Source organism: Podarcis raffonei, chromosome 8 (assembly GCF_027172205.1).
Source record: "Podarcis raffonei isolate rPodRaf1 chromosome 8, rPodRaf1.pri, whole genome shotgun sequence".
Taxonomy (NCBI): Eukaryota; Metazoa; Chordata; class Lepidosauria; order Squamata; family Lacertidae; genus Podarcis; species Podarcis raffonei.
This window is the reverse complement of record NC_070609.1, coordinates 34,996,779-35,021,809: the sequence shown is the minus strand read 5'-3', so window position 1 is coordinate 35,021,809 and position 25,031 is coordinate 34,996,779. Positions and strand designations below refer to the sequence as shown.

At 49.5% G+C, this 25,031-nt stretch overlaps 2 protein-coding genes across 2 annotated transcripts; one reads left to right on the top strand and one right to left on the bottom strand.

The window, feature by feature from the left end:
* The first annotated feature begins 432 nt into the window (after positions 1–432).
* Positions 433–17,554, top strand: GNL2 (G protein nucleolar 2). Its single transcript, XM_053399160.1, has 16 exons — positions 433–809; positions 2,259–2,343; positions 5,769–5,863; positions 6,085–6,224; positions 8,376–8,560; positions 8,931–8,997; positions 9,874–10,032; positions 10,440–10,553; positions 12,294–12,422; positions 12,765–12,869; positions 13,343–13,501; positions 14,168–14,275; positions 15,166–15,599; positions 16,126–16,205; positions 16,876–16,976; positions 17,393–17,554. Exons 1-16 carry the CDS (start codon positions 746–748, stop codon positions 17,537–17,539), a joined length of 2,172 nt encoding a protein of 723 aa, XP_053255135.1. The 5' UTR covers positions 433–745; the 3' UTR covers positions 17,540–17,554.
* A 1,043-nt stretch (positions 17,555–18,597) lies between these two features.
* Positions 18,598–24,747, bottom strand: DNALI1 (dynein axonemal light intermediate chain 1). Its single transcript, XM_053399164.1, has 6 exons — positions 24,533–24,747; positions 24,277–24,413; positions 21,603–21,772; positions 20,817–20,995; positions 20,294–20,458; positions 18,598–18,949 (listed from the first exon to the last, which is right to left on the bottom strand). The coding sequence occupies exons 1-6, from the start codon at positions 24,611–24,613 to the stop codon at positions 18,914–18,916; spliced, it is 768 nt and encodes a 255-aa protein (XP_053255139.1). The 5' UTR covers positions 24,614–24,747; the 3' UTR covers positions 18,598–18,913.
* Positions 24,748–25,031: the final 284 nt, after the last annotated feature.

The following is a 25,031-nucleotide window of genomic DNA, read 5'->3' as shown; positions in this document are numbered from 1 at the left end:
TCATCCGGTCTGTGTTGGTGAGCATGACTATTCTACGTTGAGCTGACTGTCCACGGGGGTCTTAAGGGGGCACAGAGGAAGTATGGCTTGCATCACGTTTGTTTCCCTGCCTTCGGCTTAGAATGATGGAAAGCGGAGCGAAGCTGCCTTGGGAGCTTCAGGGCAGAGACAGGATTTGAACCCAGATCTCCTCCTTCTCCTTCTAGTCCTGTATCCCCTGGCTCTTCTCCCCATAAACGTTCTCATCACCCCCACCCATCCCGCCGCGACAACTGCCCATGGTGCTTGCAGGGGCTTATGGGAATTGGAGTCCAATCGGATATCCCCTCCCGCCCCTTCCTCAAGCGCTACCCACGTGCTAGGCAAGGAGGAAGCCCATTGGACGGACGGATCAGGGGGGACTTACTCCTGTGTGGACAGAGGACAGAGGCGTGGCCGGAGCTGGCCCGCCCTGGCGAGCCACGCCGCCTTCATGCTTTACCGACGTCATCCAACAAGCGCTTCCCGCCTGTCACTTCCAGGAGCGGGAGTTTGTGTGTGGTGAGGGGAATCGTACCAAACCTTTCGCCGTGACGTCACGGCCAGCTTCGGAGCGGTGCTGGCGAAGGGCAGCGAACTGAAAATTGAGCTTGTGCCCGAGTCGCCGGCGGCGGAAGTGCGTCACGCCTTTCCCGGAAGTTGCTGCGGAGTCTCTTCCGGCCGTCTGAACGTGGCCTGAGCCGCAGCAGGAACTGCAACCGCCGCGATGGTGAAGCCGGGATTCAAAGGCCGCGCCAGCATCAACCCCTCGCGGGCCAGCACCAACCCCGGTGAGTGAGTGGGGTGGGCGGGCAAGGGAAAGGAGGGAAGGTCGCCAGGCGGGGGTAGCCCCTCCGGGCTGGATCCTGCGCTCTCCCCACGGGGGGCCGGGCCTCGGCGCTGGTCCGCAGCAGAGCTGCAGGTGAGGCCGCACTTGGAAGAATGCGTCATGATGCATATGGGGACAAAAAAAAGAGAGAGGCATTAATTTCTCCTGAACTGGCGGAAAGCGACCAGGAGCCTCAGGGTCCTAGTGGCTAGCACGATGAGAATGTCGAGAAAGGTAAATTCCGTGCTAGGGGTCGTTAGAAAAGGAATTGGAAATGAAGCCGCCAATCTCATAATGCCATTATGCAAAACTATGGTGCTGCTTCATATTGAATACTGTGAGCAGTTCTGGTTGCTTCACCTCCGAAAGGATATTGTAGAACTGGAAAAGGTTCAAAGAAAGGGCAACCAAAATGATCAAGAGGATGAAGCAGTTCCCCAAGAGGAAAGGTTGCAGCATTTGGGACTTTAGGAAAGGTGAGTAAGAGGTGACATGATAGAAGTTAATAAAAGTATACATGGCCTGGAGAAGGTGGATAGAGAAAAGATTTTCTTCCTGTCTGATAACACCTAGTGCTCATGGACATCCAAAGAAGCTGAATGTTGGATAACTCGGGACACATAGAATGAAGTATTTATTAAAGCACGGAGTTAAACCCTGGAACTCGCAATCACAGGAGGCAGTGATGGCCTCCAACTGGGATGGCTTTCAAAAAGGATTAGACAAATTCACGAAGAAGAGGGCTACCAATGACTACTAGCCAATATGGCTATGCTGTGCCTCCACAGTTGGCGGCAGCAATGCTTCTGAATGCCAGTTGCTAGTATTCCACAGTAAGGGAGGTGCTCTTGTGCTTGAATCTTACTTTTGGGTTTTGCATAGGCACCTGTATGGTTGGCTGCTGTGAGAAGAACAGGATTCTGGTCTCGCTGGAACCCTTTTGGCCTGATTTAGCAAGCTATTCTTATGGATCTTGACACAGCTGTTCAGACTGTGTCTGAGCATTGCACTACCAGGTTTTATAGTACGGCCTTAACCAACCTGGTACCCTCAAGAGGTTGGGGCTACAACTCCCATCCGCCTCAGCTAGCTGAGGTGGGTGGGAGTTATAGCCTTAAACTTCTGGAAGGCACCAGGTGGATGAAGTAGTACATTGAAAAACTCTGTGGAGCCTCTTAGGTCCATGGTGACAGAAGATGGTAGCATAGATGTCACAGGGGGAAAATGTTTTTCTTTTAACAGTTCATTTTCTTCATCTCTGGTTACTTGCGTCCACACAAGCTGACACAGGTTCCTTCATTTGTACAATTCCTCACTTACACTAGAACTGACTGATGGTTCTTTTAATTTTTGGTCACGGTTTAGTCACCATGTCTTTCATTTTCTCTTTCCCTCATCCCCATCATGCTAGATCGGCCAAATGGCGCTGGAGGCCACAACATGCGGGACCGGGCAACCATCCGGCGCCTCAACATGTACAGGCAGAAGGAACGCAGGTGAGGCTGGGTGTGTGTATGCCATGAACTGCAATAAACACAGTACTGTCTGGAGGGTTTCCTAGTCAGGGCGTTGCGGTTCCTGAAATGACAAATTAATGGAGAGGACCATAATGGCTATGCTCTGCTTCCACAGCTGGAGGCAGCAATACTTCTGAATACTAGTTTCTGGAGACCACAGGAGGGGAGAATGCTCTTGTGCTGTGGTCCTGCTCATGGGTTTCCCATTTGTGGCATCTGTTTGGCCACTGTGAAACTAGTGTGCTGGACAGGATGCCATTTGCCTGATCCAACAGGCTCTTCATATGTTCTTGTGTAAAATGGCATTTAAAGAGGACTTTTCCTGAGACCAGCAAATATTTCACAATCATATTTCATGAGGAAGCTTGATGCAGAAATTCATTCTAGTCAGTAAAAGGAAAGGGAGTCATTTATTAGTTGGTTCAGTTTACATCCTACACTTCCAGATCAGTTCCATTGATCTCAGAGCAGGTTTTTTTAAACAACAACAACAACAACAACAACAATTTGTTTATTTATACCTCAGCCACATATCAACACGCTATAAAGCAGTGCTATTTTAACAACATAAAGTAGAACAAATATCAATGCAGTGATAAGATTGCAGCAGAGCAGCACTAGTAGCTAGTGAAGTATTTGCTCAGCTCTCCCCTCTTACCAAAAGCCTGATTGAAAAAAACAAGTTTTTAGAGTTTTCTGTCACATCTTCAAAGCAAATTCCATGGAGGTTTCTGGGAAAGAAAGGGAAAAAAACTTGTTGGCAGCCACAGGAGGGAACAGTTTGGATTGGGTCTGTGCAGGAAGAAGGAAGTTCTAACCCTTTACAGCGGCCTAGATCCAAATCATCTCTTGCCAGCTGCTATAACATGCATAAGGGAAAAAGTACAGTCTTAAGAGCTGAAGGCCTTAAGTCTTTTTCTCCATAGTTAATAGAAGCTCTGGTTTGGGATAGAATTTTGATCAGGGCTGTGACATGAGGCAGAGAGTTAGGTTGCTTCCTGCCTTCGGCAGCATGAGCAGGATCCAAATTGTCTCTTCCATGGGGTTGCTTTTTGTAATATAAGAATATTGCAATATCTTGTCATACCATGTATGGTTTGCTCATACCATGTGAGGCTGTTCATTAGGTCTTGCAGGTTACAAAGTATAAAAGCACAAAGCAAATGATGAAACAAAAAAAGTTAAATATTTACAACCAAGTCCTTCCCTGATTTTGAGAGAACAATAGTGGCCACTCCAAAACAAGCTTCCCTTACTGCCTTCTGTGGAAGCAAAAAGCCTGCCATTCCTCCACTTCTCTTCTGGGTTGCAGCCCTGTGATTTTTCAGTTTTGCCCCCTATGAAAGCCTCCTGGAAGAAGCAGTGCCGGTTATGCAAATAAATAAAAGCAAGCAACTGCATGTGCACATCAAATTGCACATCTTGCAGTCTGAATTCCTGCAGACTTCTGGCAGCTGACTTTTTGATAAGAAATCCAATAAGCTAAAGCACAATTTGTGGGTGGACTGCCTTATTCCTGCTGGGATTCCTGTTTTGTGTGTGTTTGTATTTTAAAAGGCTGCCCTAGGTAGATCCTTGTGCCCTCTTAAGCAAGAGCACATACATACTCAGGATAAAAGATTATAGATTTGTTCAAACTTTTAACAAGGAAAATATTCAGCATATGGACTCTGCCTGTAAGTTTACAACACCCATCAGTGCATCACAGGGAGCTGTTGTTACTGGAGGTTGGACTAGATGACTTTTTTTTTTACTTTCCAACTCTATGGTTATATGATTCCATGAAAAGAAGTTTTGTGCCCAACTGTTGGTCTGTTAGTTTTTCTTATTTAAATTCTGTAAGTAATAAATCTACTTTTTGTTTAACTTGCTGAATAACTGGAGACCCCCAATCTGTTTCTTCTCTTCTTAAAGTAAAAATGAAAAGTGGTCCATTAGCATTAATAGTTATTCCCAGACTTTGCTTTAATTAGCATCCTTTTCATGTCGCAGCAAGAGATTAGTAAGCAGAAGTGGTTGTGGTGCTCTCTCCTTCAAGCTAGTTACTGTGGCGTGTGTTTTTCTTTGGTCAGGTATTCACTGCTAAAAGGGCACTTCCCCCACCCCACTTAGCTGAGACACAACTTTTGCTACCCCGCCTTTACTCAATGCCAGTCTTGCCTGCTCTTCCCTCAAGATCATGTTCCCATGCTTTTCTGCTTCTGAGCTGAGCTTGAGAGCAACTAACCTATTGTTGCCCATCCAAACACCTCAGCAGGAAAGGGTTTCGTGCTGACTCAGCACTTCAGAAGAGGCCACATGACATGCAGGTCTTTCCCCCATCATTGAGCCTGGGGAGCCAGTGTTTTCAAAAGTCCTTTCTCTGTAAGCTGATTCAGATACAGGTTCTTAAGAAACAGGGCTCAAGACCCTCTTGCCATCCCCTCTGCTCCCTCACCTGTTGCCATGAAATATGGGATTGGCAGACAAGCATCACACCAGTGTTGTCAAGGAGAGTCACAGCCGCTTTGCCAGAAACCTAGATCTGGGTGAAGCTGCCCTTCCTCAGCTGCGAGGCTGAAGTCACTGCTGCCTCCTGTTTTCCTCAAACTTGGCGCCTGCTTCTGTACTGTCTGTAAACAAGTCGATTTCATGCCCCGTTGTGCAGCCGGCATGTGCTCTGTACCCCTGAGCAGGTGCTAAATGGAAGCAGCCTTGCTGTGTCTCCCCAAACATCTCCGCCTGTGAAAGGGGGCCAAGGGCAAAATGTGGAACCTCTTAGTGATGTGTTTTTCAGAGGCTCTGCTCCATTGCTTGGCGCGGCCTGTGGAAAAGTGTCAGCCTTGGGTAACAGGCATTCTTGCCCCCGCCTCGGTAACCCTCCTGCCCTCCCGCCTGACATGCAGCCAAGGAGCCCTTATTGCTTCCAGTTGTTCACCTGGAGCCGTACAATCAGCTCCCTTCTGCTCCGTCTTGTGTTTCGTTTGAGCGTTTGCCCTTTCCTTCAAGCCAAGGAGCAGGGGCAGGATGGAGGGACCAGCTTATTACTCCCCCGAGAGCCCTTATAGGTACGGTTTTGTTTCTGTCAAGTACATTTTCTGCAGTCCTCCAATTCCAAACATGTTTTACAATCTTAGCTGTGTTCGCCCTCTTAATACATTGGAATCTGCGAGTCGGCTGAGTGGTCCATCTAGCTCTTTATTGTCCACACTAATTGGCACCAGCTGATCGGAGTTGTTCCAGGGAAGGAATCTGGGACCTTTTTCATGCAAAGTGTGTCCTCCGCTCCTGAGCCTTTGGCTCCCTGAGGACTGCCACTGCTGTTTCCAATTCAGAGTTGGGGAAACGGAAGCTGAAAGGGACTAGCTTCCCTCAGAAAGGATCAAGCACAAGCCAGCTCTCCAGTGGCTGTTCTTTGTCTGCAGGAACAATCGTGGGAAAGTCATCCGACCACTGCAGTTCCAGTCCACAGTGGCACCCGGCACGGTGGCAAGAGTGGAGCCCAACATCAAATGGTTTGGTGAGACTGTTTTTTGACTGTGCTGTGGCTTTCTTCCTTGGGTGAAAGGCTTTCTTCCTTGGGTGAAAGGCAGACATGCAGGGACCCTTGTCAAAGAGCTAGGTTTGAATAAAGGCCACCTTGCACCTGCTCCTAAAGAACTGCTTATTTCATCAAGCCCAAGGTGTGGGAGGCACCACATTGGGCCTGGGGTGCCCCCATTTATGGTTCTCTCAATGCAGGAAACACAAGGGTGATCAAGCAGTCGTCCCTCCAGAAGTTCCAAGAGGAGATGGAGACAGTGATGAAGGACCCCTACAGAGTTGTCATGAAGCAAACCAAACTGCCACTCTCTCTCCTCCATGACCGAATTAAGCCTCATGTAAGTCCTCCTCTTACCACCTTGTGGTGGGGACTCTTCTCTCCCCACAGCATCCAGGGACCCAATTTTGTTCTTTTCCTGGGTGTGGTTGTATGCATGCTGGACTCTGGGGAAGACTTCTGGGTTGCATTTCCCACGCATTCGCAGAGAAAAGCATATTCCAGTAGGTGTAATTGCAGTAGGTGCAATTAAAGGCCTAGTGAAAGTGTGCAAATTGACTTTGGAAAATAACTCCACGTAAAGGTTATTCTCTAGCCCACCAGTGCACAGATGCCAACATGCCGAGAGAGAAGGGGGGCAGCCTTTGTTAGGCTTTGTTGCCTGAGTGTCCGTTTCCCTCCTCATCTTAGTCCATTCATGTAAACGGTGTGTCATTTTGTGATTCGCACCTGCTGAATTGCTTGTCTCTGTAAACCCCCCTCTAGACTTTTCTCCCTTCCCGCAAAACTCCCCAGTGCCTGTGGGCTGCTTCCGAGGGAGTAGGAGACTTCCTTTGGTTCCAAGCCTGATTGGCTGGAGGAGGGCCCTGTAGAATATGATAACGTTTGAAACATATAGATGTAAACTGAGCTGTAGCGTGGCTGCTCGCTCTTTGCCAGGATGTGCCCAACATGCAAGGGCTCAGTAAACTTGGGGGGCGGGTGCTATTCCAGCACCATGTTCTTATACTGGCCTTCCAGTTGCCCAAAGAGGAAAGCTGCAGGAACCCTCTCCCCTCCTGTGTAATAATAATAATAATAATAATAATAATAATAATAATAAAATAATTTACTTATACCCTGCTCTCCCCAGCCAGAGCTGGGCTCAGGGCGACTAACACCAATAAAATTACAGGAAAATCATAATAGGGGGGAAAAGGCCAATTTAAAATACAGGTTAAAATGCAATTTAAAATGCAGCCTCATTTTAAAAGTAGCCCATAGATCAAAACCATAAGGGGAGGGAAAGATAAGGGTCAGACTGAGTCCAAACCAAAGGCCAGGCAGAACAGCTCTGTCTTGCAGGCCCCGTGGAAAGATGTCAAGTCCCGCAGGGCCCTAGTCTCTTGTGACAGAGCGTTCCACCAAGTTGGGTCCAGTACTGAAAAGACCCTGGCCCTAGTTGCGACCAATCTAACCACCTTGCGACCTGGGACCTCCAAAATGTTGTCATTTGTGGACCTTAAGGTCCTCCGCGAGGCATACCAAGAGAGGCGGTCCTGTAGGTACGTGGGTCCTCCTAGGCTGCATAGGGCTTTAAATGCAACTGGCATTTAGAAGCATTGCTGCCTTGAACCGTGGAGGCAGAGCAAAGCCATCATAGCTAGTAGCCACCAGTTGCCCTCTCCTCCTCCATGCATTTGTCTAATCTTCTTTTAAAGCCCTCCAAGTTGGAGGCCATTGCTGCCCTCTGTTGCATGCCAGGTGTGTTCATGTGGAACATGTATGCGGTCTGTGGTGTTTCTCTGGTAGCCAGATGTGCCAATTCCCAACTCCGGGCCATTGCCCAGGCCTGGCACTGAAGAGGAGGCTGCTTGGCTCTGTCCTCTGGCTTCTTAGGTCTGCCCCACAGCCTGTGCCTTTCATCTCAAGCCCAACATTCCCTCTGCTCTGGCCCATGAGCTGGGCTCTTTCTTCTATGCATACTGTGCTCTCGCAGGACAATTTTGTTTTCTCACGAGTTTCCATGTGTCTCCAATAAAAGGAAAACATCCTAAATTAAGAAAAGAGTTCTCTGTAACTTGAGTGCACATCACTTAAATGAGCAAGCCTTGCTCTCTGTAGGAGACTCGCTTCCAAGAAAAGGGCTGGCCTTTGCAGCTGGACTTTGAAAGAACAAAGCAAAATGGGAGGCAGATTCTCCCTGACAAATCTGGGCCTTGGCTGGATCTGGAGCCCTCTTTGACGGAACCGAGCAGAGAGAGCAGTGGGATTTGCACCCTTGTAGCTTTAATTGCGTTGGACTGAGCGAATGGTAATCTTAATAATAAGAGAAATGGAGCAGGTCTTTCTGGCAAGCCCCAGGGCTGTGGCTCAGGTCTGCTGGGCTGCTGCTCTCAGAAACACCCCCCAAACAACAACAGAACAGGGGCAAATCAGCTTAACTTGGGCGTCTTGTTCTGAGCCAGGGCAAATGAGGTGTGACTTCTCCCCTCCCCCCCTTGCCTTTCAGAATTCCAAAGTCCACATTCTCGACACAGAAACGTTTGAAACTACATTTGGCCCCAAAGCACAAAGGAAGCGGCCCAACCTCTCGGCAAGTGATGTGCAGTCCCTGGTGGAAAACGCCACAGCTGGAGCCAGCAGCTATGACCAAGAAAAGGACAGGGATCGGGTGACAGAAGATACTGGAGTGAGGTGAACCCTGGACCATCTTCCTAGGGAACAGGGTCCCTCTCCCTTCTCTTTTTCATTCTCCCCCCCCCCTCAAGGGCCCTGTTGGCTGAGTTATCAAGACAGAAAATTGAGCTTTTTACCCTGTCAAATGCAGGGCTAGCTGTTTTTTCCCCTGTCTCATGGACTGGGCTGGATCACTCCCTCAGAACGGGCTAGCTAATTCACTAGCTGAGAGCCTGTGTGGTTTAGTGGTTACAGCATCAGACTAAGACCTGAGAGACCAGGGTTCAGATCCCCATTCATCTCACTGGGTGTCCTTAGGCCAGTCACACCCTCTCAGTCTAACCTACCTCACAGGCTTGTTATGACACCTTCAACTGCTTCTTTGCAGGGAGGAGGCGCGAGAGGAAATCTACAAGAAGGGGCAGTCCAAGCGCATCTGGGGAGAACTGTACAAGGTAGGCTCTGTGGAACTGTGGGAAGGAGGGCAGTTCCCATCTCTCGGCCGGAACGTGACCCAATAGGTCCCTTCAGTTGCTCTCCATCCATTTGCTTCTGGGAAGGGCCTTCCATATTAAAGATGATGGTTAAATATATATATATATTTAAAGTAGACTATCTTTTTGCTTGCTTGCCCTCTCTCCCTCCCTCTGATAACAAAACGGGAGAGATTGGTGGGATGGGGGCTTTTGGGGGAGCCCTGTGGGAGGGGGAATGAAAGGCAGAATATTTAGCTGGCTGCCTTATGCTGAAATGGGAGGTTGGGTACTATGTGAGAATGATGGAGGAGGGTGTTTTTCAGTAAGCAGTGCAAGCAAATGCATGTCTACTCACAATCAAGCCCTACTGAATTCAACAGGCCTTACTCCCAGGAAAGTGGAAATAAGCTTAGTTGAACTCTAGGGTTTATGCATGCATAGATTCCACTTAGACCTTTGACTGGGGAAGCAGATGTAACTTAGCTAGTAAATCACTTAGACTACTCTTAAATAAATTGAAAATAAATTGAATATATTATATGGAAGTTCATTTAATATTTTTATTAAATCTACTACTTCCTTACATTTTAAGGCCCTCTGCTGTCACAGGGAACCACAGCCCACCCTCCGCCACTGCATGGAGGTATGGCGGGACCTCTGCTGCTGAAGGGAGGCCCAGCAAGGCCCTCCACCGCTGCAGGTGTATATTGTGATATGTCAGGATATCATGATGTTTAGCTGGTGATATATCATGATGTTGAAAAACAGATATTGCCTAGCCCTAGTCACTGAGATTCTGTGGAAAGTTTCCTTCTAGTCTAATGTGTGTCCCTTGCCCTCTCTGTGCCCTTCCAGGTCATTGATTCATCAGATGTCGTTGTGCAAGTGCTGGATGCTAGAGACCCCTTGGGAACCCGCTCCCCACACGTAGAGACTTACCTCAAGAAGGAGAAGCCCTGGAAGCACCTAATTTTTGTCTTGAACAAGTGTGACCTTGTGCCCACATGGGCCACGGTGAGTCTCGTGAAGGAGGGGTGCTTGCTGGCAGAGCCAGGAAAGAAGGCTGCCCTTTGATGGCTTCCTGCCAAATTCCCCTGAAAATGGCCTTGTCAACCCCTGGAAGCTGCTAGGTCTGAAATAGTTCCTTGGAGCGGAGCAAAGGGTTAGGCCACAGCTCCCCTGGGTGGGGGCTCCTTGGCAAGGAAACCAATTTGGGAAGTGGGATTTGGACTTTTCCAAAGCGCTAGACCTGCAGAGCAGGCTTTTCATGTTTGGGAGTCTTTCGCTATGATCCCTGCGTAGCAGGGCTGTTGGACTAGTTGACCCTTTGGGTCCCTTCCAACTCTACACTTCTGTGATTCTATGAGCAGCTGTGCCTCGTGAGGTGGGATGCTAAATGGCAAACTCTTCCCTTCTCCTAGAAACGCTGGGTGGCTATTCTCTCCCAGGAGTACCCAACTTTGGCCTTTCACGCCAGCCTCACAAACCCCTTCGGAAAAGGGGCCTTCATTCAACTCTTGAGACAGTTTGGAAAGGTAAGGCACATCTTTGTTTCAAAGGTGCATTGCAGTGGTGTGCGGTCACTTAAGACTAGGCTAGTCCCCTAAATGTTCCCCTGGTGCCTCTTTCCCAAAGCCCGGAAAGCTTCTGCCTGGCTTAGGGAAGGAGGTGTGAGGCTCCGATGAGTCCAAGATCCGTTCTGCCATCTTCCCAAAGTCCATCTGGTTTTTGAAAGGAGGCTGGAGGGCTCCAGGATCCTGCCAGAGCCCTGGTACCTCTTTTGCAAAGCCTGGGAATTTTCTGACTAGCTTAGGGAGGGAGGCACGATGCTCACATGCACGACATCAGGACGTCACGTCACATGCATGACATTGCCGCTGCCCCCATCTCCCTTGCAAGCTGGCACCTCTGTTCCTAACTGTTCCCCTATGAAAAATGTCACTGCACGCCACTGGTGCATTGTCGGTGAAGAGCCTTGCATTTTTTTTGGGGGGGAGGGGTTGCTGAGATGCAGTCCTCAGCAGGAGATACAGTTTCAGAAATCCCCGTGGGGTTTTGTGGTGGTGGTGGTGGTGGGGGACTTGGTTCCTGCTGTGCTAGGAAGTCTGATTTCCTGGGAGCGTCCTCCATCTCCCCAGGAGGAAGCCATCAAGTTTCATATGAGAGATGCCAGGAGGTACCGTCTTCAATTGTTGGGGACTGCATTGCATAGGTATGGTGGCTGCTGCTGGTAGGGCAAGTAGATTACTTGAACTGCTAGGCTAGCAGGTGACTGTAGGTGTTTGTGTGTGCCCATTGTCATTGAGAACCTCTTTCCCTCGGCCCGAAAGCCCAGAAGCCTCTGTTCTTGCACACTTGCACTGGAGCAAGCTTATTTTCTGCTGCTCCAGAGGGTAGACCTGAATCAGTGAATTCAAACAAACAAGGAAGGAGGGTCCAGTGAAACATGAGGAAGAACTTTCAGGTGGTAAGAGCTGCTTGACAATGGAACCGGAAGTGGTGGACTCCTTTTCCTAGGAGGTTTTTGAACAGAGGTTGGATTCGTTAGCTCTGGTTCCTGCATTGCAGGGATTGAATTAGATGACTCTTGGGGTCACTTCCAACTCTATAGTTCTGTGATTCTGTGCTAGTTCCATACTGACAGCCGCCCCTTCTTTCAGTGATTAGACAAGCAGTGATGCCCCAAAGAACCTGATGTGCTGCTTCTCTGCTGGAAGAGAGCGGCGGCGGCGGCGGCAGCAAAGGAGGTGGCAGCTGTTTGGCCTCCCTCCTTGCTCTTCTCCAGAGTAAACTGAGGAAGGGCATAGCTCAGCGTTACAGCATCTGCCTTGTGTGCAGAAAGTCACTGGCATCTCCAGGAAAGGCTGGGGGGGGGCTTCTTCTCTGAAACCCTGGAGAGCCATTGTGGCCACTTAGTGTAGAGGATGCTGATTCTGTTCAGGGCAACTTCCGTTGTAGGATTGCAGTGTCCTCTAAGAGAAAAAGGGCTATTGATGGCTACTAGCCACAGTGGATAGGCTCTGCCCCTACAATTAGAGGCAGCAATGCTTCTGAATACTGGTTGCTAGAAACCACAGGAGGGAAGAGCAGATTTCCCTTGGGGGCACCTGGTTTAGAACAGGATGCTGGACTAGATGGGCCACTGGCTTGATCATGCAGCAGCTGTCCCCAGCAGCTGGTTCAGAAAAGCAGTGGCCCTCTCCAGGTTGGACGTTTCCTGTTTGAGGACACTCAATGGATGCTATGCCCACACACATGTCCTTCTCTCCCAACAGCTGCATGTGGACAAGAAGCAGATCAGTGTGGGCTTTATTGGCTACCCCAATGTGGGAAAGAGCTCTGTGATCAACACACTCCGTTCCAAGAAGGTCTGCAATGTGGCACCCATTGCTGGCGAGACAAAGGCAAGTGGCCTTCATCATCATCCCCAAAAAGTGGGGGTGGGGGCTCATGTTTAATCTCCAGTAGGCAAAGGCAAGGGCGAGTTGCTAAAGGTAGCTCTCCTCCTCCTCCTTCAATCAATCAATCCCTACTGTCATCGAGGAGGAAATGCTGCTTCTTAATTTCCAGGAAGCAACCCCTGAAGGTGTTTGATTCTCCTTCCCCCAGCAGTACTGAGGTGGGAGGGAGAGGGTGAGCGCATTAATTAATCTCCGCTGAGCAGCCCCAGTTTAAAGTAGCTGCTACCACATTCATTTTCAGGTGAGTAAGGAGGGTCAAGTTGATGCCATTCTTTCCTCCCACAGGTGTGGCAGTACATCACCTTGATGCGCCGCATCTTCCTCATTGACTGCCCAGGTGTGGTGTACCCCTCCGGTGACACAGAGACGGACATTGTGCTGAAGGGAGTGGTGAGTAGTGGAAGGGACAAGCGCTGAAAGGAGCAGGTGCTTCTCTCCTAGCCCAGCCCTGGTCTATTATTTATTTCTCTGAATTTATATCCCACCTTTTCTCTAAAGAGCTAAAGGTGGCATATATATGGCTTTCACCCACCTCATTTTATTCCTACAACAACCCTGTGAGAGGCAGTGACTGGCCATCAAGGTCACCCAAGGTCCTAGTGCAACACTAACCACTACAGTACTCTTGACTCTCCATATTTGTTGTCTACCATATTTCACTATCAAAAAGGTGCTGAGGATTAGGATGCTTGAATTGTCTTTGCAGAGGCTTCCTGGCTCTTCAACATCTGGCGGAGGGGACACACAGGCCCATCAGAACCCCTGCCTTTGCTCGTTGGAGCCACCCTCCATCGTTCTCACTGCTGCAGCTGTGCCCCAAATGCCCCAATGCCGTGGTAATGAGCTGCTTTTCTTATCTCCAGGTTCAAGTGGAAAAAATCAAGTGCCCGGAAGACCACATCGCTGCCGTGCTAGAAAGGGCCAAGCCGGAATACATCAGCAAGACGTACAAAGTGGACTTCTGGGAGAATGCAGAGGACTTCCTTGAGAAGCTGGCTTTTCAGATGGGGAAGCTGCTCAAGGTGAAGGATGAGAGCCTGCCTTTTCTTCCTGGGGATTGTGGGTGGAGGGTTATATGGCCAGGCTGTCATGGAGGAAGTCACTTGCTTGGGCTAGCTAGCTGCTGAACTGCAATTTGATTGGGGAAACCCTGTAGCTCAGTGGCAAAGCATCTTTCTTGCAAGAAGAAGATCCCAGGTTCAATCCCCAATGGAATCTCCCAAGTAGGCGTGGGAAAGATGTCCTCTCTCAAACTCTGGAGAGCCGTTTGAGAGTGTACTGAGCTAGATAGAATGAATATAAGGCCCCTTCCTAGGTTCTTGTGATTAATAGGCCAGGCGTATACTTGGGAAGCGATGTCAATAATAGGAAAGTGTTTCATCAGAGGAAAAATGAGAAGAGCAAGCAGGCACTCTTTGGTGACTTGTCTCGTTCCAGGAATCCATTCATCCAAGTGACAGGTGATGGCTACATGGGGAAAGGTATGCTTGTGGGGTTCTAGAGAAAATGGGGTTGCAATCTCTCCCCCATAAGTATCCCCACCTTCTTGATGTAGCCAGAACCTGCCTCTTGCGATCTCAATAATGAGACTCCACCTTTCCTTTTAGAGAGTTTGAGCAGAGAGGCCCCTTTTTTCACAAATGTCTATGCTTTATGGGTCTGAAAGAACTGTCCCACTGCCATTTCAGGGAGGAGAGCCTGATGTGAGCACAGTGAGCAAAATGGTGCTGAATGACTGGCAGAGAGGCCGCATTCCTTTCTTCGTGAAGCCCCCAAATATGGAGCAGGGTCCCCAGGTAAGAGCTGCATGTTTAAGCTGGGTGAGCAAAGGTGCCATCTGATTTCTCAGTCCCAGTGCAGTCGCGGCTGGAATTCTTTGGAAAACAGAAAAGATGGGATATAAATCCTCCAAAAAAATAATTGATTTTGAACATGTAGCGTAAACTGGTGAGCAATATCTAAGCAAGTGGAGCAGAATTGATTTTGCCTGGTCCTCATTTGGATGGCAAGCAACTCTTGGACTAATAAATCACCCTTGTCCATCAGCCATGACAGAAAACAGGATGATCTTACTGGCCAAGTGATTTTACTCAAAAGGGGGGCGGGGCAAACGTTCGTATCTGCCCTCACAGTAAAAAGGACAGGACAAATGAAAATGAGACGGCACTTAAGACCAGGCTAGTCCCACTGTTTCAGTGTTTTGGGGTCCTACATCAAACAACTTCCACTTCTAAAATCACAGAAGAAGGTGATGCTTTCTTTAATTCTAACAGAAGTCATTGCTGTTTTGTTTACTAGTAGTTCTTTGCTGCAAACCAAAACCATGGAGAAGATCAGGAGACCCCCCCCCAAATAAAATAAGTTCAGGTGATTTTTGAAATATAAAGGGATGGGTTCTAAAAGGAGATTTGGGTCAAGATAAACTCTCTAATCTGGAATCCCTGGCCCTTAATCCTACAGACGTAGGGGGAGGAGAACTTGGTATGTGTTTAATGTGGAAGAAAAATCAAAGAGCATATCTAATCTGCATTCTGACCAGTTTTTGAAGCTGGACCCTGCTGAGGTGCAATTATAGACCCAGCAGTGGGAAGTAAGATGTTCTGGAGTGGAACTGACACATTAGCATGTGGATGTGGGTGTTGGTAATTGTGGCTCCCATAGATGCTTCTTTCCCTTCATCATCCAGCCCACAGATGCTGCTTTGGAAGTGCCCACAGCTGCCAGTCTGAGTGAGAGCCCTGGGGAGAGCCTTGTTGCGACGGAGACAGCTGCAGCAGAGCCCAGGGGCGAGGAGGGCCCCCTGCAGGAAACCAAATGGCCCTTGTCCCATGTGCGGCAGAACTTTGGGAAGCTCCACGTGGCCCCTCAGTTCTTGAAGGAGGACCTGATCCCTGTGGATGTGCTTGATGTTGATGGGACGGACAGTGATCCAGAGGAGGAGGAGGAGGAAGATGGGGAGGAGGAAGGGCACTCCCAGCTTGGCAAGACAGATAACAGGCCCTCTGGCAAGGAAAGCACCAGGCAGGACCCAAAGGCAGTGCTGAAGTCCCTGGATGAGAAGATTGCAAAGTACAAGAAATTCTTGGACAAGGCCAAGGCCAAGAGGTTCTCGGCAATAAGGTAGTGCCTTTCGCGCTGTCCCTGGGAGTGGGATGGAGCTTGGTTGAGCTTGATAGTTACGTGGGTGTAAAAGTCCAAAAAGTGGAGGCTAAGCTTCTGTCCAGCCATTACGTTGCCTTTCCTACCCAGCGACAGCTGAGGCAGTCCAGCTGGCCACAACATGCCATGAGCAGAGATGACTTGGCCCAGCCACATACTGCAGAGGAAGGCTTGTGCTGTCCCAGGCATTGCTTGCCCCCCACCTTGATTTGGGGAGGTGGTCTTGCTCCATCAGCGAGTACTCTTCTGGGGACAAAATTGCATTTGCGACAAGGCTAGTGTGCTCTTGTGCCACAACCTTCAGTGTATCTCTCTCTCAGAGTATGTGATGTGTGCGACTCCTGCAGAGGTGGATGGTATTGCTAAATTGTGACTGTCGCAGACGATATGCCTGCTTAGATGGCAAGGTCTGTGTGTGTCTGTGTCAGAATGCCAGCTGTGCGCAGGTTTTTGCAAGAGCCTAAATGCCCACCTCCTTGCCTTGCAGAATCCCCAAAGGACTGAGTGAAAAAGTCTTTGCAAAATCACAGTTGGACTCTGGTGCAGTTGCAGGTGATGAAGCTGCAGGTAGGTTGGCTCTGTGACAGCACTGGGAGGTCTCCATCTGAGAGCTCACCCACAAGAGGCCCATCCTGCCTGTAATCCCATGGTGGGAGGGGATGGCCTGCTCCCGGCTGTCTTTGGCTGTGCTCCTTCTTCCACTACGCAATCCTGAGTGACTGGGAAACACACTTGAAAGCTCTACATCAAGGGAGGGGTCAATTATTAATATTATTTATTAAATTTATATGCTGCCCTCCTTCCAAGGATCACAGGGCGCTTTACAGTATAAAGGCAAACAACAAACAAAACAATACCCACCCACTCCCATTTAATAAGGCCATAAATTGTTTCTTTAGTCAAAGGCTTGGGAGAAGAGGAATGTTTTCACCAGGCGACTAAAGATCTATAATGAAGGCGCTAGGCGAGTCTCCCTGGGAAGAGCATGCCTCAGATGGGAAGCCACAGCAGAAAAGGTCCATTCTCGTGTTGCCACCCTCTGGACCTCTTATATTCTATGGATTGGGCTGTCATCAGCATAAGTAGTTGCCGGAAGGCCTTAGGTCTTTGGGCAACCCCTAGCCTCTCATCACCCTGCAGTGCTTGGCAGTTTGAAAAAGCTCCAGCCATCAGCCTGAGCAGAACCACAAGTTTCTGGAGCATTTTGCCTCATACATTCTTGAAATGCTGCTTTTAGGGAGCCCGAGGAAAGCTGAGAAAAGAGGACGGCAAGAGGATGGTGAACAGGACCAGGGTGCCTGTCCGGTGAAGGTTTGCAAGAAACAGAGTTCCAAAGAGGTAGGTGCCAACAGAATCTTTCTGCAGCTCCCACAGTTTCAGGGCAAGGGGGGCTTATGCAGCTTATACAGAAAAATCTGTACAGCATGTTACGCAGAAGGGAAAATATTCACTGTGTAAGCCCACCTTTTGTTCCTTTTAAATAACAAGTTTCTAGTTCTCTTTAGCAAGAATTTGCCCATTCATTTGCACATGGCAAAATGACCTGGGCTGTGGCAGCAGTGGTGATGCTTTCCTTTGACTGACTAAAGTGGGAGGGGTCAAGGCATGTTCCCTCTTCCACAGTCACAGGAGGACCTCTTTGCATTGTGCAAAGAGATTCTCCTGTATCCCCACTGCATCTGATGGGTGAGATTGTCCAATTAAAAACAAATTGCCAAAGAGGGTAGCACAAACTTTCTTTGCTTCTTTCACAGAGGAGAAGAGCAGAGCGGCAACAGCACTCAAAGAAAGTTGGCGTCCGATACTATGACACACATAATGTCAAAAACAAAAACAGGAACAAGAAGAAACCCAACTCAGCAGGGCAGAAATCAAAAACTAAGAGAAATAAACACAAGTAATAGTTTTCTGATCTAGACGCCTTTCTGTCCAGTTTTCTGACTGAAAATAGGGATTCAGCTTTAGCCCGCATAAGTTGCATCTATGTAGTATTCCTGTGCTCTCAAATTATAGGTTGTCTAATGTTAAGGGATATGTTTCCTGTTTTTGGTAGATGGAGAAATTTTTATATAGAACCTTGAACTTGCAGATGCTCCTGTAATTGCAGCTACAAATCATAGATAGAGCACATACCTGCATGTAAATAAATAAACCTGCCATAAGAGGAGATGGGATCAGTTAGCTCTGCTTCAGTGGGAAGAGTTTGACCCTTGTTAAACCTCTGGCTAGGAAACTAAGAAATGAAGCAGCAGCAAGTAAAACTGCTCATTTCCTGAGTTAAACTATGGAACTCGCCCAAACACAAAGCAGTGATAGCCACCAATTTGGATGGGTTTAAAAGAGGATTAGACAAGTGCATGGAGGAGGAGAGGGCTATTGGTGGCTACTAGCCATGGTGGCTATGCTCTGCCTCCACAGTTCAAGGCAGCAATGCTTCTGAATGCCAGTTGCAGGAAGCCACAGGAGGGGAGAAGGCTCTTGTGCTGGAATCTTGCTTGCTGGGTTTCCACTGGGGCATCTGGGTGGCTACTATGAGAACAGGATGCTGGCCTGATTTAGCAGGCTGGTGGCGCTGTGGTTTAAACTACTGTGTCGCTCGGAAGGTCGGCGGTTCGAATCCCCGCGACAGAGTGAGCTCCCGTTGCTCGGTCCCAGCTCCTGCCAACCTAGCAGTTCAAAAGCACGCAGTGCAAGTAGATAAATAGGTACCACTCCAGTGGGAAGGTAAACAGCGTTTCCATGTACTTCGCCAGAAGCGGATTAATCATGCTGGCCACGTCTGTGGAAGTGGACAAATGCCAGCTCCCTCGGCCTGTAGAGCGAGATGAGCACTGCAACTCCCGAGTCGTTTGTGATGGGACTTAACTGTCAGGGGTACCTTTACCTTTATGTTCTTAAAGAGGCTGACTGGATATTTACATATCAAGGAAACTCATGCCAATTAAGCAAACAGACCAAGTTTCAGAATTGTTTAGTTTAATGTGACTTTGTAGAACCTCTGTCCTGCTGCAGGGTGGAGGCTTGCCCGGTAATAACAAACTGAAGTACTACTACATAAAAAAATACTTTAAAAAATTCCACTTAGGGTAAACTGGTGAGGCAAATCCCAAACCAGCTGAGAAATCACTAGAAGCAAAGAAGGGGAGCTGATCCAGATGAGAGAGGGGGTGCAACTTATATCTGGAACCTTTTTTAAAGAACTCTTGGAAGATATTCTTTTGTTTGCCGCTCAGGAGGCACTCCCCCCTCCAGCCCTGGGCTGTTGGAAAGGTCCACTACTTCTTTGGTGCAATGATGCCTTCAAGCTGTGCCTGAAAAGCAGAAAAAGACAGTCTAATTAATTAAGTCTCTCACTTTTGCCAGAAGGTGCACATCTAACAATCCACTGCTTCACTTGGAGGCTGCTGCAGTGCTGGGGGCTGAAACAAGTTGGAGTGGAGAGGGGGGTGTTGTTTGTTCTTGCATTCCTCATCCCATGTTTTATAAATTAAGTTTCTTTCATTCTTGGCATGGAAATCTGTTGCTTTATGAGAAGAAAGTGGAGAGTTGGCACTGTTTCCTGGCTACAAAAGTCTCATTTCATAATGTAAAAGTACTAAAGAGGAAATTGAATCAAAGTTGCTGTAACAGTGGTTTGCATTCTCTGCTTTCATGACTGGCCGTGAAGCCCTTGGCTGTCTGAGGGCTGTGCTATGAACATCATTTCTGGGACTTGGGCTCACAGCAGTGGCTAGAGGCAACTTGATGCCCAATTAGAAAAAAACACCACTGGCTACTACTGAACAAGGAAGGGTTACTGGGGGGACACATCCAATTTTCTTGCTGGTTTTTCTTCCCTGCATGCCAGAAGCAGGCTCCACCAAGGAGGCAAATCTTTGGTAAGAGGAAAGTGTTTTCTGTCCCTCCACCCCAATCATAACTTGTTTCCTTCCCCTTGTCCCTTAGGTAATTTAGGGGTGTTAAGACTTCTAAGCACACAATACCCATTGTGAAGCATTCAAATAGGCCTCGGTTTCCCACAAGTAGCCCTTTGAAACTTGGTAAAATATCCCACCCTGTCAACTGACATACTCAGCTCTGTATGATCTGGTGTTGATCGGACAGACTAGGATTAAAGAGTACAGTTGCACTTCTGGGACCCCTAATAATGCCCCTCACTACTAGTGAAGTGTGTTAAACTTTCTACATAGCGGATCCTCTCAGCAAGTCTTACGTCCTCTGATTAAGGATACCACTGCAGGTCAGGATAGGGCTAACAGATTAGAATTAAGGACTCTGGCCTTCCAGACTAGGTTAAGGACTAGGGACATGCCTACATAAAGCCAGGCTCTGGTATTTTCTAACAAAACATACATTACTGGGAGACCATGTAAATTGGGAGCTAGAAACTGGCCTGACCAAATCAACTTGGGTGTGTCCTGTGTATAACAGATGAACAGGAAAGAGGTAGCAACCCTCCCAAAGTCAGAAATCAATAGGTGATGGGGAGGGAAGGCTCCTAAAGACTAAACACAGAATCCTGTTAGGAGTGGAGAACCTGCTAGACTATAACTTCTATCATTGCCGACTGGAGCTGGGAATCCAACAGAGTTTGGATGTCCAAGAAAGAGTGGTTTCTTTATGCACCAATCCAGCCCCTGTCCCCTCTAACCAACCTTGAGCTGCTGATTTGTTCGTTTCAGGAACTGGACTTCCTCTGTGTGCTTCTTCTCTTCCACCTGCCGCCTTTCAAGTTCCCGTTTCTCAATGGCATCACACTTGGCCTTCTGCTCATTCACTTGCCTCTCCAAGTCCCGCTTCTCATCCTCTAAGTCTGCAATCTTGGGGCAAAAAACAGACCCACCAGGTTAATGAGTGGCCACAACAAATGCAGTGTTACTTCTCCAGGCCTCCTGGAAGTGTCTTTACTGTCACCTAGAAGAAGCAGGCAGGATGTGTGACAGTAATTACTATTCAGGTGGTTCCCACGGCTTGCTCACCCTAGGCAGCTCAGCCTCAGAGCTGATTATTCTCCTTCGCAAAGTCGCAATAAGATGCACTGCACACACACATCTGCACAACTTTAAGCAAGTGGTAGACTTCATGGTTGCCAAGAAGCTTTGAGGCCCAAAGCAACTCTGCCTTTCTTTCCCCAACTAAGATCGTGCAGCGGCGGGAGTTGTTGGCCTCCACACTTACTCTCCTTTCCATATCAGACTTGCCCTGCTCAGCCTGCAGTGCCTTCCTCATGCCAAAGGCAACACTGCTCTCATACAGGGTCTGGTAAGCAGCAATCGTCATCCGGATCTCGTCTCGCACTCGCAACAGCAGCAGTCCCCGCTCTGCACAATTGATGGTCACCTCCCGGATCAGCTCATCTGCAAGGGAAGAGTTGCAAATGAGGCTGTGCCTGGGAAAAGTCTGGACTGATGCTCTTCCACCCACCTCCAGAGGTTGGGAGCTAGGGACTCAAGACTGCCTTAAAGGATAATAATTATTCAGTGTTTGGTGTTCCAGCTTGCGAGCAAGTTAATGGCTCCAACTTAGGTTTCAAAGCTGTACTTGTAGCAGCAACAAAGTTGATCAGGGAGGCTTTTCCTAGGAAGATGAACTACAGTTACTTAGGAGGCCGGTTAAAAAGAAAGGGATAAGCAAAAAGGTGTATTTTGGGGAGTGGGGGTGGGATGGGAAATAGCACTATAGTGTGTTACAGTGGTACCTCTGTTACAGTGGTACCTGTTCCAGAGGTCTGGCCAGATCCCGACGTTTTCGCACCTCGAGGATCACTGTTATATGCATGCGCGTGGCGGTAGACCGAGGGTAATGTAACCCGAAGTGCTACTGTATTTTAATTGGAAGAGGTGTAGGACTAGAACTGGGGGTGAGGATGTGAAAAATCATTGAAACGAGGACCCGGGAGTCATGCCCTCATTTTCTGGATGAGACTTTTTGTGCGGAGAGGGCTGGCTCTGTTTGCTCACTCACCAAAGCACTGGGAGTACAGCTCTCGCCTCACAGGGCAGATGCCTGTCTCACGGGCCTGGCGCTGCTGGAGTTTGAGGTCCAGCTGTTCCTGCAGATGCACCACATCCATGCGTGTGCTGGGGGTGCTCGACACCTGCTGGATCCATAGCTGGTTCTCTTCCACCCATTCTCTACACCAAAGCAAGCAGAGAGAGGCTAGGATTCAAGGAGACCAAGCAGGCTCACTTTATGTTTTGGTACTGAAAGAGACATTTCCAGTGGCTTCTAAATCTTAGAAAGGAGACAGCAAACCAAAGCCTGTTCAAACCTCAGTTTATCATGGATTGTGAATTTCTCATGCCTCCATAATTCCCAACCTAAAGTGTCCTCTTCAAACTACTGCTGTCCCATACCTAGTCCTCCCTAAATAGACATTCCCATGCTTTGAAAATTTGAATACAAGAGCTACATCAGTTGTATAGGGAGACTCCAGTTTTAGGGAAGAGAAAGTGAGTGACAGCAGCAGTTGGAGGAAAACATGTAGAGGAGAACATGGGCATAGTCAAGTGGGGGGCAGCTGACCCCATAAATCAATAAAAATACTTAACTGTTTCCTAGTTCTGCTGGATCTCTCAGCGGCGTTTGATACCATCGACCATAACATCCTTCTGGACCGTCTTGAGGGGCTGGGAGCTGGGGGCACTGTCATACAGTGGTTCCGCTCCTTCCTCCTGGGCCGTGTTCAGAAAGTGGTGGTGGGGGATGAGTGTTCAGACCCCTGGGCTCTCACTTGTGGGGTGCCTCAGGGTTCTGTCCTCTCCCCCATGCTTTTCAACATTTACATGCAGCCGCTGGGAGAGATCATCAGGAGGTTTGGGCTGGGTGTTCATCAGTATGCGGATGATACCCAGCTCTACCTCTCTTTTAAATCAGAACCAGTGAGGGCGGTGAAGGTCCTGTGTGAGTGTCTGGAGGCGGTTGGAGGATGGATGGCGGCTAACAGATTGAGGTTGAATCCTGACAAGACAGAAGTACTGTTTTTGGGGGACAGGAGGCGGGCAGGTGTGGAGGATTCCCTGGTCCTGAATGGGGTAACTGTGCCCCTGAAGGACCAGGTGCGCAGCCTGGGAGTCATTTTGGACTCACAGCTGTCCATGGAGGCACAGGTCAAATCTGTGTCCAGGGCAGCTGTTTACCAGCTCCATCTGGTACGTAGGCTGAGACCCTATCTGCCTGCGGACTGTCTCGCCAGAGTGGTGCATGCTCTGGTTATCTCCCGCTTGGATTACTGCAATGCGCTCTACGTGGGGCTACCTTTGAAGGTGACTCGGAAACTACAACTAATCCAGAATGCAGCAGCTAGACTGGTGACTGGGGGTGGCTGCCGAGACCATATAACACCGGTCTTGAAAGACCTACATTGGCTCCCAGTACGTTTCCGAGCACAATTCAAAGTGTTGGTGCTGACCTTTAAAGCCCTAAACAGCCTCGGTCCAGTATACCTGAAGGAGCGTCTCCACCCCCATCATTCTGCCCGGACGCTGAGGTCTAGCGCCGAGGGCCTTCTGGCAGTTCCCTCATTGCGAGAAGCAAAGCTACAGGGAACCAGGCAGAGGGCCTTCTCGGTAGTGGCGCCCGCCCTGTGGAATGCCCTTCCAGCAGATGTCAAAGAGATAAACAACTACCTGACATTCAGAAGACATCTTAAGGCAGCCCTGTTCAGGGAAGTTTTTAACGTGTGATATTTTACTGTATTTTTGGTTTTTATGGAAGCCGCCCAGAGTGGCTGGGGAGGCCCAGCCAGATGGGCGGGGTATAAATAATAAATTATTATTATTATTATTATTATTAACTGAGGTCCCCCCAACACAAAGCCTTCCCCCCTAATAGAAATCCTGGCTATGCCCGTGGAGGAGGGGGAATCAAAGGGGGCACGGGGGAGGGGTTCATAATTCACATTAAGCTGAGGTATGGATGGCCCCATGTCCAAGGGCATTAAGAACACTGTAGCCTCCACTCCTTGAGCTGCTTGGATCTGAGTGAACTGTGAGTAGACCTGTAACTGCAGGATGGAGCCGCAGCTCAGTACAGTGGTACCTCTGGTTGTGAACGGGATCCGTTCCGGAGGCCCGTTCGCAACATGAAAAGAACGCAACCTGCAGTGGCGCCTCTGCGCATGGGCGGGTTGTGATCCGCCGCTTCTGCGCATGCACGTGATGTCATTTTGTGCTTCTGCGCATGTGGCGAAACCTGGAAGTAACCCTTTTCCGGTACTTCCGGGTTGCCACGAGACGTAAACTGAAAGAACATAACATGAAGCAGACGTAACATGAGGTATGACTGTATTTGGGGTGGGTGTGGATGTTTATAACCCTCTGAAGCTGCCAGTTCTGCATACATCTGCAGAGCAAGGTTTTTTTGCTGTTGCCACTATAGGGAAGAGGCAGACTTCTTCTCATGCAGAGCGAGGCAGCTGGGCAGTGGGTGCTTGCCATGCCTGGAATGAACTGGAAACACCCCCACCCCCCAATAAAGAATAGAGCTTCCTTGCTGGCCTCTACTGTGGTGGGGAGCCCTCCAGGACTGGTAGCTCAGCTGCCCCTCCGGCCCCAGCAGGAGGAGGGGGACTCGAGAGGCCCCTGCCCAGGAGCCACTTGGTTTCGGACCCAACCCACTCACAGAGCCTGCATCTCACCTGGGGGGCAGGATGGCGTTGAGGATCTCCTCGGGCTGCTTGGTGGCGTCTACAGTGGGCGGCGGGGTCTTGCCCTTCGGCGTCGGGACGGGCCCCGGCGGAGGCCCCACCTGCGGGCTCGCCTTCAGCGGACGCGCCTGCGGAGGAGGAGGAGGAGGAGACGGAGACAGAGGCAAGTGGAGCGGGGCTGGCTGGGGTGAGCGGAGGGGCTCTGTGCACGGAGCTCAGACCCAGCCGCCATCCCCCCGGGACGTACCTTGGGCGAGCGCTTATCAGTGTTGCGGCTGACCAGCACCGGCGTCTCATAGCGGAGCAGGGAGTCCGCGGGCGGGATCATGATGGCGGCGGCGGCGGCTCCTCTCCTCCTCCGGGCGGGCCCGGCTGTCGTCCCGGGACCTGTTGTGCTAAGGTTGGCATAGCGACGGCGACCGGGCTCGGACAGGAAGCCCAGTCACATGACAGGCTCCAGCCCGCGCCTGCGCAGAAAAGCACCGCGGCCGTCCCATCTACAACACGGCAGCCTAGAGACACGCAGGAGCCGAAAGGGTTCGTGAGAGTAGCGCCGCCTGCGCCGACTTCCGGGTACCGTGGACCGCTGCCCCGTTCCTCCCGAGAGGCAAGCAGAGAAGAGTCGCTCCCGGCTAAGCACGGGGTTGTTCTTGCTTGAATCCTTCTTAACATAGTCCAGTGCGGGTATTCTTGCTATTTTGCTTTGCACACGAAAACTGTCCTGCAAAGCAGCTTAGCAGCAACAA